At 33.9% G+C, this 16811-nt stretch overlaps 1 protein-coding gene across 11 annotated transcripts in view; it reads left to right on the forward strand.

The window, feature by feature from the left end:
• The window catches only part of senp6a (SUMO specific peptidase 6a), a 136251-nt gene that overhangs the window by 19714 nt on the left and 99726 nt on the right, over window positions 1–16811 (forward strand). For 5 of the 11 annotated variants that reach the window (XM_039748061.1, XM_039748060.1, XM_039748057.1 and 2 more), the window contains one exon: window positions 173–233. In XM_039748061.1, the coding sequence (XP_039603995.1) occupies window positions 189–233 (45 nt within the window). In that variant the 5' untranslated portion in view covers window positions 173–188. Of the gene's footprint in view, window positions 1–148; window positions 234–2007; window positions 2073–16811 lie in introns of all 11 variants that reach the window. The other 6 variants (XM_039748065.1, XM_039748056.1, XM_039748054.1 and 3 more) reach the window with 2 other exon arrangements.

Below are 16811 nucleotides of genomic sequence, written 5' to 3' on the forward strand. Positions count from 1 at the left end.
AGATGTATATATAGATGTGTATATATATATGTATATATATATATGTATATATATATGTGTGTATATATATGTATATATATATATATGTATATGTAAGGAATCCTCACTGCATTGTTTTAATTAATGATTTTTGTGTTGTTTGTTTTAGACATTTTTCTGTTTTAATTTATAGTACAGTGGATCTAACAATGGATAGGAGTGATAAGATGGATAGTTCTGAAGAAGGGAAAAAGGTAAGAAATTACTTTTAACATCTAAGTGCACACAACCGTGTTTTAACACTGTGTTATTAGTTTAATCAGTTCTGTAACTTCAAGCAAACAGTTATTGCTATTTTCTAAATTTCACCTTTATTTTCTTTTGTAAACTTCGGCAGTGGGCTCAAGGATTGTGTGTGTATGTATGTATATATATATATATATATATATATATATATATATATATATATTCTCTCTCTTTTCCTTTATAAATGGAGCAGATATTTGCACAGGGGGGAAGAAATGTATTTTAATTGTTCTAGTACAACCATGGTCTGTTATCCTAATATAGTAATTATTTCAAAGCAAGTATGTTCAGACCTAAGCTCTGGATGAAGATTATTTGAGAATGTTCAATGTTTTTTAAGTAACTTGTACTTTTGGGGAAAGAAGCATAAGCATAGGTATCAAAGTAATTGAATCCCATTAATTTTAAAGGACAAAATATTCAGATGTACTTGTCTAAATTCAACTTGAGAATTTTTTTTTTGGACTTTGTTACACCATGTTTTAAAAATAAAAGTAACACACGTGACAAAATGTGTTTTTCTCCATCACCTCAAGGAAAGACAAAGGTTTAACATCAACAGAGGCAAATTGTTGCTCTTAAAAAAAAAATACAACTTTTGTATTATTTTAGATTTTATAAACTTTGCAAATTTACTCATCCCTACGAAAAAGCTATGTTGTAAACATTAGTAAAGTGGTCGGATATTTTGGAAATATGCCATGCAACAAGGACTTCCCTGTAAGTGGAGCTGAGGAGGAAAGTGTGTTAACTGGTCAGGAAGAGAGAAGACCATAAAAAGGCACATGTCATCAAAAGTTTGGAGGTAGCTCGGCTACCTCAAATCAGGCCAAGCATAAATAAAGTTAGTATGCAAGGTATGCTGCCAACAAGTCCCAACAGGCTAATACAATAAACCTATTCCATCACCTTTAAAAAAAATAAATAAATAAATAAAAAAAATAAATAACATTCAATCAAATATGCTGAATGTCAAAAAGATTCCTAGTGTGATGTGGGTTGTAAGTCTGTGAGCAGCAGTGCTGTTCCTAAATAGCAGTCGATTGTCTAGTCATTTTCCTCTATAACCCCACATAGCAGAAAATTAAAAAGGCATCAAGACATCACAAACGCAGTCACTTGCTTCATAGCGAAGGACCCAGGAAGTTTTGATAAAAAGAAGGCTTCAGGAAACTTTTGAAAGTAATTGAACCAAGGTTTAAATACCCTAGCCAAAAATGTTTTTCTCAAACAACACTTTGGCAGCTTTGAGGTGAATGTCGGGTGAAGTTATAGGCTGCATTAAAAAATGTGAGGTACTTTGCCACTACAACAGAGTTATGGTCGAGTCGGACACTGGAGCCTTATTTAAGTGTTACTATTCACTACATTGAGACGGCATGGAATTTACGGAGCAAATGGTTGCAAATTGCAAATTTTACTAATAATCACATGGCAGAAACTATTGCAATGGTGATAAAGAACGCCCTGTCATCTTGGGAACTTAGAGGAGACCACAAGATGTATATTACTATGGACAATGGAGCAAAAACTGTTAAGGCGGTGTCGCTGAAAGATTAGTCTTGGATGTTATTAATTAATTTACTGTTATGGATATGTTTTGTGTTGTTTATATACAATTTTCAATAGTAACATTACAATATACTACAGCTGAGTTGCCTTTACTACTAGACTAATAGTTAATTAACAATACATAAATATGTTGTTTTTTTATCGCTACAGATAAAGAGAGAAGTGGAAGAGATAGCAGAATTGAAAGAGCTATAGGTGTTTGTGAAAAAAAAGTGGTCAGTGCATTTTCTTTATCATGGAAAAATCGGAGAGATCTAGCCGCAGATCCAAGAGAGTTTGATCTGCCCAAACATAAACTAATTAGAATATAGATAGATATTTATTGCAGCTAGTAGAGCAGATGTGGTTTGCATTATTGTTTGCAGCTAGTCTACGATAATATCTTAATTTTTGTTTTAGCAATGTACAAGCTGAAATTATCGAGCCTGTTAATCACTTTGCAAAAAACAATCAAAAACACACCTCTTTGTCCGTGTTATATGATGTCATCCATGAAAGCCTCTCCTTGTGTTCATTGTGTTGAAAGGAGTAATTGTACTGGCAGATTTTGAGCACTCAAATGTTTTCAGTTTTAACATTTCAGCCTGTTTATTATTGATATTAACAGATAAAGGAGTTCAGTGTGGTTTCATTACCCCTTCATGGCAGTACTCACGAAACGGCACATTGTGAGTCACAATTCAGAAGCTTTGGAGGTTAACTGGATACAAAGCTAGAGTACACTAGTGGTAAACACCGGTTACAGTGGAGAATAGTTAAATTCAATTGCATTCGCTTTCTTTCCTATCTGATGCTATTTGATCACCTTCATTTTTGTGTCAAGATCAATTGCCTTTTTTCCTGTAATTGTAAGACAAATCTAACTGAATGTAGTCGAAACTGTTGCAGGTAATAAGAAATCGAGATGGAATGAGTCACAGCGTATGGAGCTGGCATGGCAAAAATTGTCGTTCCTCAATAAAATCCAATTTAAGTGAAATTAATGTAGTATGGAGTCCTGTAGGTGTCATGCAAAATAAAAATCCTTTTATATGAATTATTAATCCGTTCAAATGGATTATTATTATATCCATAAAAAGCAAGCTGTCTTGTTTGGGGGTCCATGCTTCTAAAACAGATTTTCTCCTTTTATCATTTAAAACACTCGCACAATTCCCCACCTCCTTGCCTCGCTCCATCTGGGACCAATGGCTGCAGAAGTTGGAGCAGATAACACAAGGGGGGGATCCAAAAAGAAGAAAAAAGTGTTTTAGCAGCATTTTCAAAAACAAACACAGGAATTCAGAGAAGCTGAGTTTCTGCACACTGCCACTGAAAAAGTGATCAAGAGCTACTTGATGAACTGAGGTGAACAGTGATATAAATCCACTTGAGTGGTGGAAAACACCAGAAGTACATTTTCCCTAAATTGGGGAAACTTGCAAAAAAGCACCTGTTTACCCCTGCCTCAATAAACTCTTCTGAGAGGGCTTTCATCACGGGAGGAAATGTTGTAACATATAACCATGCTGTTGTGAAGCCAAATGATGTGGACATACTGGTGTTTCTGTCACACCACTTGAAGTTTTATCAGTAGAAATTTACAGTTTTATTTTTTCTGCAATATTGGACAAAACTTGAAGTTAGTAATTTATTTAAAAAAATTATAGGATTGGGGTTTTTTTTTTCTTTTGCAATACTATATATGACAAATGCTATAGTTTTTTTTTCCTGTGCAATATTTGTGAGACCTTTGGATTTTTACGCTATGAAGTACAGTATGTTAGATGTTTGTTCTTGCTTGTATGCTGCACAATTCACCTTACAGCGGAGCAGTTTGTTTATCCAGACTATAATGTATTTGCGCTGTAGTTATGATTAGTATTTTATTCTTTTTGGATTCAGATAATGTTAATGCTAAGGGTGTCTGTTTGAAATGCTCTCATTATAATAGTTTTGTTGGTCTTTTGTGTAAATCTTGTAGGCCACTTTGAAATGATTTACTCATACTTGCACTGTTTGATCTCAGTAATATTTGCCTGGTAATTTTAATGTTTTTGTGCTAATTTACTTTAGTTTAAAGTAAATATGACCTGTTTTCCTTAACTGTTAATCTCATTAGTAAGCTACATCTAATATCTTATTAACAAGACCAAGCTAGAACAATAAGACTTTTACAAACATGTTTTTAAAGGATGCAAAATATCATCTAATTATTGTTACCATCAAAGTCCCAGAAAATACTGATATAATTTTATGCCAATATTGCACACCCCTGTTTGCAATTTAACATACTTGCACTGTTAAACTGTTTTGCACACTTTTTTTTCTAAATTGATAAATTTCCTTGGTAATTTGAGCTACTTTAAGTGCAGTCATTCTGAAAAGCAAAAGCATTCCAGAATTGTTAAATGTATAATTTATGTGACATTTCTCAAAAATAAATCTGTTTATTAGTATTTTTTATTTTAAATTGTTTATTCAGAATATATTAGTATACAGTAGATACTCTTTAAAAATAGAAATAGTAATATGAAACTGTATTGTGGTAATTATCAAAATCAATAGATACAGAAAAAATTATATTTTTGTCCATATTGCCCAGCTGTAATTCTCAATATATTGTGTTCTAAATCCAAGAAAGTTTTGACACTTATTTTCTTAGTCTGCAATCCATACTACACATGCCAGTATCTCAGATTCACTAAGGTATGCTTTCTCACTACTTTATTTGCTCGCTGCTTCGACCATAACCTCACTGCATCTTCATTTGGCTGGGTTAGAAAATATGCAACTGCTATTGAGGTAGCAGCATTTACTAGTTTAATAATTTCTGATTTGATTGCGTGGGTCATTCAACCACTCAAAATGGAAACAAACTGTGAAGAAAGGTTTTAAAACCCATTTTACCAGGGCCCTTAGAGGTTGCTTTGTTGTTACACTTTATTTGATTCAACTGTGCAAATTTGTTTTATGGAATCAACCTGCAATTTGACAAGAGGCTGTGCTGAAACATTGCTTTCATTACAAAGTGTGCAGTGATTTGGCGTAAAGATAGGAGGGGATGGGAATTGCATAGTGTTTGTTTTTAAACACACATTTAAACATTTTTTACTCACATCCCTACTATATAAAGATCTTTTGTCAATTCTTAGTGGTTTCAATGAGTTAAATATTAAGTACTTCTGAGAGGATTGAAACAGATGATTATTGTGTATAGGAGAAACATAAGAGTAACAGCAACATTTATTTATATAGCACATTTATTTCCATTAAAATTTCCATATAAACAACATTTTTGGTAAAGATAGTTTCCTGTCCTTGAATCAGTTCTCCCTGGTATGGAGTAGTTAAAATCTTCACTTCAATCTCACATAAACGCCGGACTCTTGAAAAGTCAACAAAAAGCTGTCCATGTCCAAATACAGGCTCAGATAGGTAAATCCCTACTTTGTCCATGGTTTGTCCTTGGGATTTGTTGATTGTCATGGCAAATACAGCCTTAATGGGAAATTAGCGTTGTTGAAGTTTAAGAGGTAACTGCAGGTCAGAACTTGTAAGGTCAATTCTGGGAATCAAAACAGTATTGTCAGTATGGGATCCCGTAAGCACTTCTGCCTCAATAATATTTTCTCTCATGCTGTTCACGACCAACCGTGTACCATTGCATAACCCTTGTTTAATATTATGGTTTCATAATAGCATGACTATTGTCCCTACTTTAAAGTTAAGATTGTGTTGTGGTAATCTGGCTGGGTTAATAGTGTTTAAATATTCTAATGGGAAATTAAGATGCTCACTTTCGTCTTCAGAATCAACACTGTTAGTACTTAGAAAGACTCTGGGTTTCTCCAGAAAGTAATCCAATCACTTTGTTATTTATCCAGTCAACGTCAATACTCTTTGGACATAATATAGGTTGTGTTTGTGCTGTTCGGGTACCACCAACTGACTCTGGGAAGCTGCTGGGTTTGACTCTGGGAAGCTGCTGGGTTTGACTCGAGGCGCTATGCACGTGTGCTTTTTGCGCCACCTAGTTCCCTGATGGTGACGGCTTGCTTCTGGCCTCTGGCATCCGCGCATATATACTACATTCGTTTAGTAATATAGATTAGTGAAGATTTATGATCCCTGAAGAATAAGATAATTCTATGCACATCAAGGTTATTATAGTTTTGCCTTTTTATATTAGTTTTTATTTCAATATTTTTTCTGACCTTACTTGGAAATTCAGTTTAGTTTTAGTTTTCCTTCATCATGTATTTTTAGTTTTAGTTTAGTTTTTATTTCACAAAGACATTTCTATTTTATTTTTATATATATTAGTTTTAGTTTTAGTAATTATGGCATGGAGCGCCTACGGAGTTAGTTTTGTGTCACAATCAGACAGAACTGTACACTTAACAGATTTGGATATGAGTTTAATGTTAGTGGAAGCTTACTATACTGCCTGGTTTATTATCTGGTTTTATTTTTGTCTGATAAAAACAAGCATAATCAAAACTAGACACTGAATATGAACAATTTTACACAATTTTATAATTTTTTAAAGATTTTCTCATGAAAATCACAGGGGCTTAGGAAGAACAGGACTCTTAGACTTGAATCGGTGTGCAGACCCTACCTAGCTGTATTGAGGGAAACAAAGAACAACAAGCATGCAGTGTGAAGGTTAGGGGTGGTGAGTCTTGAATAGCCCACCATAAGAACAGTAAACTCACAATGAGCAGAGCAAGAGCAGATAATAGGAGTACGGACAGGCACAAAACAACACAGACAGCGTCTGAGATTAAGAACAACATATACATTATCTAAACTTGTTTATCCAGAGTAGGATTTCAGAAAACCTGGAGTCTACCGCAGCAGGTTTGGATGCAATGCAGGAAAAATCCCTGGTATGCAATATATATGATAAGGCTGATGTTAAGAACAAAAAGAATATGATATTTCAACTATCTACTTTGGGAAAGAGAGAAAAACATTGAAAAAAGGAAGACAAATATTTTAAAATATTCTGCTAATGGATTACTTTCACAATATCAGGTATTTTGAGTTGTGAATATGAACTAAAAAAGATAAATTAATAAAAATGGAATAAATACAAAAACCCATTAGTAGTTTTTCATCACTTGTCAGACTTTCTACCTTTGTTTGTATCGCTTCGTTGATAAACGATGTTTTTAAAGCAAAAGTGATTGGTCAGTAACAATATGCTGATCTTGTATGATGACCTAGTCAGTCTCTCGATCAGCGCTGTTTTATTTTTAAAAACCAGGAGTGGTCTCCCCTCAACTTTCTTGTATACTCGGATATGGGGATGGATATTTGAGGAGTAAACTGCAAGACAAAGATTATATTTTTATATTATGTACATTAAGGAACCATCAACAACAAATCAAATTAATAATACATTGAACAATTATTTAAAAAGTAAAGTTGAATAAATTGGACTCTGCAGCTGTATAAATAAAAAAAAAAAAATCGAGTATGTGTTCAGGTAAAGTACCACTTCTGGGTAATGGATTTGGTCCAAAAGTTAATACAGATCTACAATTGTGGTGTAACAACCACATGCTGAATTTCATCCATCTATCTAGTTTGAGTTATCGTGTTTACACACGCACAGAGACGCACACACGCAATTCCAAAAAACAGTATTATTGGACACTGGTTAGTCTATAACGTCAAGATTCATCAAAATATCGAGGTCAAATTTTTTCATGATTACTATACTTTCTGTATACTTCGTATATGCGAAAGTAAAAACGATTTTTCCTGTGCGAAGTGGCAGGTGAATTGCTGTCAACAAAAAGCAGATACCTGAGAAATAAACTGAAACGTTACTCACTCGTGATTTTTCTATGGTAAAAGTTTCATTAACCAGCACATTCTGATTTCAGCCATTTGAATTACATCTTGATATGCACCCGCACTCAGCTTGCTCTATCACTGTTGTGTAAACTGCCGTCCTCCTTCACCAGTTGCCGTTCACTGGATGAATATATGCCGGCGGCTCGTGGTGGACGACTTTCTGTTTTTGAGTTAAAACTTACAAGGGTTAAAGACTAACAGCAAGAATATTCATTCAAAAACGAAAACTAAAAATATTTTAGTAAATTATTTTATTTCAGTTAGTTTTTCCAGCTACTTTAATAGTTTCATTTAGTTTTAGTTTTTCATTTCGTTTTTTTTAATTATTTTATTTCAGTTTACAAAAATTAGTATAATAAGTTTTTTTTAATAATAGTTTCAGTTTTGATTTTAGTTTTCGTTAACTATAATAACCTTGATGCACATATAGTCTTTCAGGAATACAACTAAAATGTAGCTATGAAGAGCCTTATTAAAATAATAGGTTTTTAGCAGTTTTTTGAAAAAATCAATAGCACTAGCCTGGCAAATTTCTATTAGTAAAGTATTACAGGTTTTGGGTGCATAACAGCACATAAGGCTGCCTCACCACTTCTTTTAAGTTTAGCTCTTGGAATTATAAGCAGACTTCTACTCAAAGACCTAAGGTTACAACTTGGGGGGATAGGCATTCTAAAATAAGGATGGAGCAAGATTATTTAAGGCTTTGCAAATCATTAGTAGTATTTTAAAGTCAGTTCTGAATGATGCAGGTTACCAATGTAACAGTGCTAAAATTAGTGAGATGTGCTCAAATGTTCTTTTCCTAAGATTCTGGCTGCTACATTTGTACTAATTGCAACCGACTGATGCCTTTCTTTAGGCAGTCTTGTTAGGAGTGCATTACAGTAATCTAGACGACTAAAAACAAAGGTGTGAACTAATTTTTCAGCATCTTGTAAAGTTGTAACGGGGCTAACTTTTGCCATATTCCTTAAATGAAAAAATGCAGACTTAGTTACCTGGTTAATATACAATTTAAACTTTAGGTTGGAATCAATAATTGCCCCTAAATTCTTTACTTATATCTTGACGTTTAGGAGTAAGTGATTGGCAAACTTAGATATAGTGATGGTATAAGAAATAATCTTGATCCTTAAGATTTCTGCTTTCTCCTTATTTGAGAAAGTTACTACTTATCCAATCAGAAATACTGCTAAGGTATTAGATCAGACAGCCAAGAGCATCAGGGTCTTTAGGCACTATAGATAAATATAGCTGTGTGTCATCTGCATAGCTGTGGTATCTTGCTTTGTGCTTTGAGATAATCTGATAAAATGGAAGCATAATGATTGATCCCAGAGTAGATCCTTGTGGTATATCGTATACAATATCAAGGGTCTCTGAAGTATAATAACCACAGTTAACAAAGTATTTTCTACCTGTTAAGTACGACCGAAACCAATCTAAGATCCAGTCTGAGAGGTCCACCCATTGTCTAAGATGATTTATGAGCCTACTGTGCTCTATGGTGTCAAATGCTGCACTCAAGTCCAAGAGAACAAGAACGATATATGGTCTCTGCCCACATTAACCCGCAAATAATTTACTACTTTAACCAGTGCAGTTTCTGTACTGTGATTGTTCTAAAACCTGACTAAAACTTGTCAAGAATATAATGTTGAATCAATTAATCACTTAGATGCTTAATTACTGCCTTTTCTAGAATTTTACTTAAAGGCTGGTTAGAAATTAATCCAAAATCAAAAACAGAGGAGTCAAGAATATTTTTCTTGAGCAGGTGTTTAACGACTGTGGTCTTAGGACAGTCAGGGGAGACCCCGTGTCTAATAATGAGTTTACTATGTCAAGTACACTATCAATTAGTATATTGGAGACTTCTTTAAGAAAGCTTTTGGAGAACTGCTTTACCTTGAAATGTGTCCTGTATTGGTTCCATATTTTAAATTGCTGATGGACAAATTAATTGCTGTTGTACTGACAATGGTTAGTATTAGGGTTGTCATATTGAACATTGCTGTTTGAAATCAGTTCCATTTTATGTAAAAGGGTCTTATTTGAAGGCAAATATTTTTTATTCAGTTCTAAAAGTGAGATCATTTGTTTTAGCCGCACTTATTTTTGCATGGAGTTAGTGCATGTGCTATGCAAAGCTGCAATGGTTTACTGACCAAGTATGGTGTGGTAGACTACTATGTTTAAGACTAATGGTAATTTGGAGTGTGGGACTGAAATATAAATCACCATGTTGTCTGCATATATAGTGATTTTTTTTTTTTCTGCATATATAGTGATTTTTTTTTTCTGTTTGAATTTTTCTCTGATAATCCCTTTTGTGTCTGGTTTCTCCCAGGGAAGAATGTTTAGTGGCTCAGTCGCTAACACAAAAAGCATTGGTGAAAGAGGGCATCCTCGTTGAGTACCTCATTCTAATGTGAAGTATTCAGAGTTTGTGTTCTTAATGCAGACCATTGCCTCTGGATTGGTATAGAGTAGTGTAATCCGCGCAGTTATATTGGGGTCAAATCTAACTCTGCATTGTAGTAAATAGATAATCCAATTTCAACTCTATCAAAGACTTTTTCTGCATCCAAAGATAGTAAGACTACTTGTGACTCAGATTTTATGGGCGAGTATATTAAATTGAACAGGCACCGAAGGTTTGAGGTTGAATGTCTGACCTTAAGTCAAGTTTGGTCTCCTGATACTACTAGGGAAGGATTTTCTCAGTTATTCTAGCTGGGACTTTAGCTAGTATCTTAACATCCTTATTCAGGAGTAAAACTGGTCTATATGATGCACATTTGTAGTTAAGTATTTTTCTTTGGAAAACCATTATTAATATTTGGGATAAAGTGTTGCTTTCTTTAGCTTCTGTGAATATTTTTTTGGTATTTTTTTATTTTTGATGGTATTTGTAATTTATCAAAAAAACTCCTTGGCTTGTGTCTCATCTACTTTATACTGAGAGGAGTATAATGACTTGTAGTCCTCAGTAAATACAGGGTGATTCAAAATTATGTTAACATTTGAATGGCGGAAACCATTTATTCACAAAACATACTTCATATGTGCAAGATGATTTAGAGGAATGTCTCAATCTGTGCGCCATCATGTTTAACACATTTACCATGTGTGGCACATAAATTGTCAGCAAAAATTGTATATAAGTACTGTATATACATAGCAGTACCATTAGTGTTAAAAATAATTTTGACTCACCCTGTATGTCAGTTGTCTCTTCATAGATTTTATTACCAGCTGTGTTGGTAATTTTGATTTTAGCCATTTGAAATTCCTGCTTGTGGATTTGTTGAGCTGGAATCTTATTAGCTTTTTCCAGTATTCAAAATAATAGTGGTGGGATTTTAAAAATAAGTTTTTCAGTTTCTTTCGTTGTCAGGAGGCTAAACTCTGATTGCAAAGTAGGCCTGGATCAAAATATCGATTTTTCCGATTAAACATTATTTCTTGTTTAAACATTTCAAGATCAATTCTTACAGTCTCCAGATCAGTCTTGAGAATCTCTATCCTGCTCAGTTACTATTTGTTGATTTTTTTTTTTGCTTTGTTGTTCGCATCTGATCAAGTAGATGTTGCTAACCCTAACCCTGTTAAGGCTTTCTACAGGAATAACACTTTACTGCAAGTTGCCCTTGCTGCGGGATGCAGGATGTGGCAGAGAGCTAATTATGCAAACGCAGATAACATTTCATGGGCGAGTCTGAAAGCCCATGTATGTGCACACTCCCCTGAGCTCCAGGAACCCTAACTTGTGACATACATGCTCATATAAGTGTTATGAAAATCAAAATGACGAAATAGTAATTTACTCTCCACAAAATAAAAAAAAAATATATTTTAAAGCTCAAGTGTTATTATATTACAGTGAACTAAGGTTGTTATAGTTTTGCCTTTTAATACTAATTTTATTTTTGTATTACTTACCGTTTTAGGTTTATTTTTATTTAACCATCTGCCGTATTTTTAGTTAGTAATAGCTTTTAGTAGTAGTAATAGTTTTTATTTCACAGACATTTTTATTTTTATATACTGTATATTAGTTTTAGTCATTTTCACATGGTTTAAATGATGTGATGAATGTATTTGTGTGTCTCCTGGAGAGAACTTTAGACAAATATGTTTAGAAATATTTGTTTAGTGTCAGTAGATGCCTTTAGGTAGATACTGAATATGAACTATTTTATAAAATGCTTATTTTGTGATCGTTTGCACCTTTGTATTCAGATTAGCAATCCAAATATAAATGGTATAAAGCAAACAACAAATACTACCATCTCCATTGCACAGTTTACTTTGCTAAATCCTACGACAACACTGATACAAAATGGATCCTGGTTGTTATTGTAATTCAGTTATACATTTTTCTGTGCGCCAGAGAAGTGGCCATTCTCTATCTTAATCCAGATTACAACTGTCCACAAAATGAGAACATTCAACAAATACCTCTAAAACGGGCACACATAAGATCATCTGTTCATTGTTAGATGTCCTAGGCTAGTTTTCTCAGTTTAAGCTAATTATTTTATTAGATAAGAACTTGTATTCTGTTGTGTTTGCTAAAACTGCTACATTCTGTGTAGCTTAATTTTGCTGTGCTGCTATTGTATGATTGTGTTCCACTGCCTCAGTCAATACAAATAAGTCTGCTATATTTACAGTTCTTTGAAGAAAAGAAATGCATAGTGCATATGGTTAAGTGTTAATAGACCAGTAAATTTCTGTTTAGTTTAAAAAAAATCATCAAATTAGAAAAACACATTTGAGCCCCATTCCCATATACTGTTTTCTCATAAAAAAAAGTATTTGTATTATGTGAAAATTTCTTCCGCTATATGTTCAATCTCAAGATTTAAACCATTTGCAACATTGATGGATATTCCAATTTGTCTGAGGCTAACAAGTAACACATTTTTTTGTGTCATTTTTCATAAGGTCCCTTAAATTATTAAAGTAATGCATACATTTCTTCATTATACAATAGAATTTTCAACAATGTTCAAAATATTTTATTAGCATACCAGTTTATAATGGGGAAAAAATTACACCTTCCATTATCCATATAGGATATGCCATATTTACATTCTGTTCTTATTCTGTCTAAAGAAACACCTTTGTGAGTTTTGATATGAATTTATTACGATTGACTTTTCTATACATAGAGGTTTTTTTGTTTCACATTAAAAATGCAAATATTTATATTATATATAATAAGGGTGGAAAAGAAGTACAAGTAAATCAATGCAACAGATATATTTAAATTGTCAGTTAATTTAGTCTCCTTGCCTCTGCACTTCACAGTATATCTTTAAGCTTTTATTGTGTTTGCTGATTTGTCTCTCACTGTTATATCTTTGTTCTCTGGTATGTCCCATTCATCCAAAGTGTGGTTAATAGCGTTTGTCAAAGATTCTCATGTGTGGATGACATATATGAAGTAAACCTGTCAAAGCATAGTGCACTTGGTTTGTTGGTGAATTATAAAAGCATGCAGCTATTCAGAAAAGTAAAGCCATCGGACCCTTTTTCACTCCATCCACCTACACAAAGGGTTGCTTTCTGTACTATAGCTTATTCTTTCGTATGCTTTGTTGCTGTATCAATTTTATTTATTATGAGTGCATTTATTCTTGTAGCACATGGCATGTTAAATTTAGGGTCAAGAGAAATGCATTTTCTGAGCAACGGCAAGTCACATAGTTATTATGTTGACATGCCAATTTCAGTAAACGGGTAAACTTGGGCTTCTTTGCATTGTTGGTGTTCAATCTCTGCTATGCGTTCCAACTGTGTTGTTAATGGTTGTTGTCATGCATTATGTGGGCTTGAACTTCCTTGTGGGCTGTGATATTCCCCCCACATCCCCCCATTGAATTTCAGCCTTTTTATTCTCCCTGAAACATGTAGCAGGATAATTTGTGATGGTTATTTTGGTGCACTTAAGGTTTCTTGGGTTTTACCCTTAAACTGTACAACACATGATGTACCCTCTAACCATGCACTTCATACAGGTATTGTCACTTTCAGTGGTACATTTGAAAAGCTCTCTTGCAGAGCTTTGATATTTTCTTTTGGCTATGTTGATCACTGATGCCATCTTGGTCAGGGAATGTTAATACAGTCAGCCGTCGTTTAATTTCCACGAAGTAGGATTCTTTATATATACAGTGATACCTCCTCGAAAGGTGAAAATCCTCGAAGTAAAAACCATTCGTTTATATTGTTATTTTTATATTGACACGCTTGGGTCACAGATTTGCACAGAAACACAGGGGGTTGTAGAGACAAGGACTTTAAAACGCTGCAAACAAACATTTGTCTCTTTTTCAAAAGTTTAAACTGTGCTCCATGACAAGACAGAGATGACAGTTCCGTCTCACAATTAAAAGAATGCAAACATATCTTCCTCTTCAAAGGAGTGTGCGTCAGGAGCAGAGAATGTCAGAGATAGAGAGAGAGAGAAAAGCAAACAATCAAAAATCAATAGGGCTGTTCGGCTAAGTATGCAAAGCACTGCCGGACAAAACAGCTACAAGGAAAGGAGCAATGTGAAGGTAGTCTTTCAGCATTTTTTAAAGGAGTGTCCGTATCCTCTAGGCCAGTGTGCGAAAAGCCCCTCTGCTCACACTCCCTCCATCAGGAGCAGAGAATGTCAGAGAGAGTGAGAGAGACAGAGAAAAGCAAACAATCAAAAATCAATACGTACTGTTCGGGCTTTTAAGTATGCAAAGCACCTCGCAGGAAGCATATCGTATATCATTGAGGAGTTTTATTTAATATGTAATACGTGGTCTGATTAGGTAGCTTCTCAGCCATCCGCCAATAGCGTCCCTTGTATGAAATCAACTGGGCAAACCAACAGAGGAAGCATGTACCATAAATTAAAAGACCCATTGTCTGCAGAAATCCACGAACCAGTGAAAAATCTGTGATATATATTTAGATATGCTTATATTTAAAATCTGCGATGAAGTAAAGCTGCAAAAGTCGAAGTGCGATATAGCAAGAGATCACTGTACACTATACTGAATTTCACCACCTACTGGGCCGGCCTGGAATTTTTTGCTACTGTGTTCTCACAGATATGTTAACAAAAACTGAAAACATTTTTGTAATGTATAATTAAATTTTAGTTAGTCTTTTCATCTACTTTAATTGTTTTATTTCATTTGTCTTTCTTTTAGGTTTTGTAAATTATTTTATATTGGTTTACAAAAATGTTTTTTCATTAATAGTTTTATTTTTTTTTTTTAGTTTACGATAACAGCCTAGCAATGAATATGCTGCAGGACCAACATAACATAAGTTTTCCTCAGTTTGCATATCTACACAGTAGGGCTACAACTGACAATTATTTTGATAATCTGGTGATTATTTTGTCGATTAATCGATTAATTGGATTGTGTTTAAAAAAAAAAAAAAAAATCCTTTAAAATTAAAGACAAAATTTAAGAATTGGAACTTTTCACTAAATAAACAGATTTGTATAAAATGTTCAGAAATTTTTTTAAATGAACTACTTGTAGATATTTTATACTAAATCTGTGTTTTTATAGAACATTTACAATACATTGAAAATTAATAATAATAAATTTAAATAAAACTCTGAGTAGCACTTCTGGCTCTGGTTTTGCAGTGAACACACACTCATGCAGTTTCCTTGAAAACTGCAGTTTTCAATTAACTAAACTGGCAATTTGTCTTATGAACAAACATATACACACACTGTATATTCAGAATCACATTAAACACACACTTCAGAAATAAAAATGTAATTTAAGTTTTTTCTCTTCAGTTTCTATAAAAGAGGGTTTGCTGGCAAACCATCATGTAAATATACCACAATATTCAACACCACTGAAGAATATGTTGCACCGTCATGACTAATATATATATATATATATATATATATATATATATATATATATATATATATATATATATATATATATATATTTATATATATATATATATATATATATATATATATATATATATATATATATATATATATATATTATATATATATATATATATTTATATATATATATATATATATATATATATATATATATATATATATATATATATATATATATATACCTGTATACACTCACCTAAAGGATTATTAGGAACACCATTCTAATACGGTGTTTGACCCCTTTATATTCAGAACTGCCTGTATAATTCTACGTGGCATTGATTCAACAAGGTACTGAAAGCATTCGTTAGAAATGTTGGCCCATATTAATAGGATAGCATCTTGCAGTTAATGGATATTTGTGGGATGCACATCCAGGGCATGAAGCTCCCGTTCCACCACATCCCAAAGCTGCTCTGTTGGGTTGAGATCTGGTGACTGTGGGGGCCATTTTAGTACAGTGAACTCATTGTCCTGTTCAAGAAACCAATTTGAAATGATTCGAGCTTTGTGACATGGTGCATTATCCTGCTGGAAGTAGCCATCAGAGGATGGGTACATAGTGGTCATGAAGGGATGGACATGGTCAGAAACAATGCTCAGGTAGCCCGTGGCATTTAAACGATGCCCAATTGGCACTAAGGGGCCTAAAGTGTGCCAAGAAAACATCCCCCACACCATTACACCACCACAAGGCATGATGGATCCATGTTCTCATTCTGTTTACGCCAAATTCTGACTCTACCATTTGAACGTCTCAACAGAAATCGAGATTCATCAGACCAGGCAACATTTTTCCAGTCTTCAACTGTCCAATTTTGGTGAGCTCGTGCAAATTGTAGCCTCTTTTTCTTATTTGTAGTGGAGATGAGTTGTACCCAGTGGGGTCTTCTGCTGTTGTAGCCCATCCGCCTCAAGGTTGTGTGTGTTGTGGCTTCACAAATGCTTTGCTTCATACCTCGGTTGTAACGAGTGGTTATTTCAGTTAAAGTTGCTCTTCTATCAGCTTGAAACAGTCGGCCCATTCTCCTCTGACCTCTAGCATCAACAAGGCATTTTCGCCCACAGGACTGCTGCATACTGGATGTTTTTCCCTTTTCACACCATTCTTTGTAAACCCTAGAAATGGTTGATGCTGTGAAAATCCCAGTAACTGAGCAGA

The sequence above is a fragment of the Polypterus senegalus genome, chromosome 3 (assembly GCF_016835505.1).
Source record: "Polypterus senegalus isolate Bchr_013 chromosome 3, ASM1683550v1, whole genome shotgun sequence".
Lineage (NCBI taxonomy): Eukaryota > Metazoa > Chordata > Cladistia > Polypteriformes > Polypteridae > Polypterus > Polypterus senegalus.